This window comes from Vanessa atalanta, chromosome W, assembly GCF_905147765.1.
Source record: "Vanessa atalanta chromosome W, ilVanAtal1.2, whole genome shotgun sequence".
In the NCBI taxonomy this organism is placed as follows: Eukaryota; Metazoa; Arthropoda; class Insecta; order Lepidoptera; family Nymphalidae; genus Vanessa; species Vanessa atalanta.
This window is the reverse complement of record NC_061901.1, coordinates 9,546,496-9,548,709: the sequence shown is the minus strand read 5'-3', so window position 1 is coordinate 9,548,709 and position 2,214 is coordinate 9,546,496. Positions and strand designations below refer to the sequence as shown.

General features: G+C 32.6%; 1 protein-coding gene across 1 annotated transcript; it reads right to left on the bottom strand.

Moving 5' to 3' along the window:
* Nucleotides 1-324: 324 nt before the first annotated feature.
* LOC125075676 lies at nt 325-1,053 on the bottom strand. Its single transcript, XM_047687388.1, has one exon. The coding sequence runs from the start codon at nt 1,051-1,053 to the stop codon at nt 325-327; it is 729 nt and encodes a 242-aa protein (XP_047543344.1).
* Nucleotides 1,054-2,214: the final 1,161 nt, after the last annotated feature.

The following is a 2,214-nucleotide window of genomic DNA, read 5'->3' as shown; positions in this document are numbered from 1 at the left end:
AACGAGTGAAATATCAGTACATTGAAATAAAAAATAATAATATCTAATAATAAAATAACAACAACAAGAAATAGTAAATTAGCGCTAATCTATGGCATTATAATATGCGTGAAATTCGTTTGTATTGCACACATTCAGATAAGATTCGTTTACTCGTTTACATTATAAAATTGTAAGTGGGTAGAAATTTAATAAATTACTACATTGAAGCTACATTCCAAACAACAGTTACAAATGTTCATTTTATACAGTATTAGAGTACAGTAGCGAAATACGTAAAAGTGCAGTTGAATTTGAATAATTTAGTGACAGAGTACCAAATAGTTATTTCTTAACCGCTCTTCTGGTACGAGAAATGGGAAGCCTAGTCTCAGGGCTCTTTACCACCGTTCCTGGGCTCAGGGCTGGAGAACCATCCTCGACTGCAGACCTCGACGCAACGGGAATAAGTTCCAGATCACCCCGACACTCTACTTGGTGGCGAACTCCGTCTGGGCTGATGATGTACACATATCCATCGCGGGTCCAGCAGTTGGTGACGCCAAAGCGCTTCCGGGCTTCAAGAAATAAATCGTGCCGAGGCTTAGTTAAATACTCAGACTGTGTGATGCCTGTGCCCTTCAACTTAGTTTTGGCATACCATACTTGTTTGCGAACCACGACATCAGTGAACTTAACCACAACGGGCCTTGGTTTTTTTGTCGGTGAGCGACCCAAACGATACGTCGTTTTTATACTGGAGCTGGAAAAGTTCGGCAAATCTAGATGCTCGGCGAAAACAGACATCTCGGGGATACCGTGCATGAGCAGCATTTTGCGCCTTCTTCGCATCTCCTGACGATCCAATTCCGTTCTAAGGAATTCAACCTGATGTTGTAAGGTGTTCAACGTGGCTATCATAAAATTTTTAAAAGCTTCAAAATCAGCAGCAATGGATGAAGTGGTCGCAGCGATTTTGCTACTCGAATTCTTCTGTAGTTCGTGCTGGAACTCGTTCATTCTAGTGTGAAACATCTCAGACATAGCAGAGAAAGACTGTTTTAATGAGTCCATTCTTTGTCTTCTAACTGTCACTTTTTGAATTTTGAATCGTAGTTAAAATACAGTGGTTATATCAGTGAATAAATAAGGAATATATCTTGCTGGCAGGTATTATAATAATAATAATAATAATAATAATAGTTTATTTGCTCGAATATGGGTTAACAAAGGTATTTCATACATTTACAGTGGTCCAACATATTCTGCCGATTTGGCGTGCAAATATTTTTGAAGAAAATAATAATACTATTAATGAATTTACTACAATTACAAATATAAAGTTTATAGTTTTACAATTTAAATAAATATTTTCAATTTCATCATTATAAATAAATAGTTATTTGTCAATTAATTCAAATAAAGTTACAATATTATTTATAATTTAAAATTTGTCGTCAAAAAATTCATTTATACTATAATAGAGTTTATCTATCAGTAATTTAAAACAAAAATTCTTAAATAAATTTAGAGACAATTCTTTACAATTTCTGGGTAGGTGGTTGTAAATGCGTATGGCCATGCAATATACATTGTTGTGATACAAAGCTAATCGTTGAGCTGGAACGTACAGTTTGTCCTTAAATCTGCTACGCGTATTTATTACATCACAATTTCGTTTAAACAAATAAATATTTTTATGAACAAATATACTAATTTCATATATGTATAGGCAAGGAACGGGTAATATATTTAGACTTTTAAATATGGGTTTACAGCTCTCGGTGAAATGAATATTATAAATAGTTCTTATACATTTTTTTTGTGTCTTAAATGCAACATGCAAGTCCACAGAATTACCCCATATTACAATACCATATCTTAGCAAAGATTCAACATATCCATGGTAAGCTGTAATTGCAGCTGTAACAGAAACTATTTGGCTTATACGCCTCAATGCATATATAAATTTATCAATCTTGGTACATAAATTTTCAATATGATTCTTCCAGTTACAATATTTATCTATTATTATGCCCAAAAACTTTGTATTATTAGCTTCTGATATATCAGTTTTGTCAAAATTAATTTTAATGGCCTGTAATTTACTTCTATAAGTTTGAAATGTAATAAAATTTGTTTTGTTTAAATTGATTTTTAAATTATTTGCTTTAAGCCAATGAATTACTTTTACTAGAGCTGATTTTAGTTTTTCTTTTAAATTCGTATGATTTT

Excerpts from the sequence above, each read along its gene's own strand:
- LOC125075676 (XM_047687388.1), bottom strand. The coding sequence starts at position 1,053 with ATGGACTCATTAAAACAGTCTTTCTCTGCTATGTCTGAGATGTTTCAC.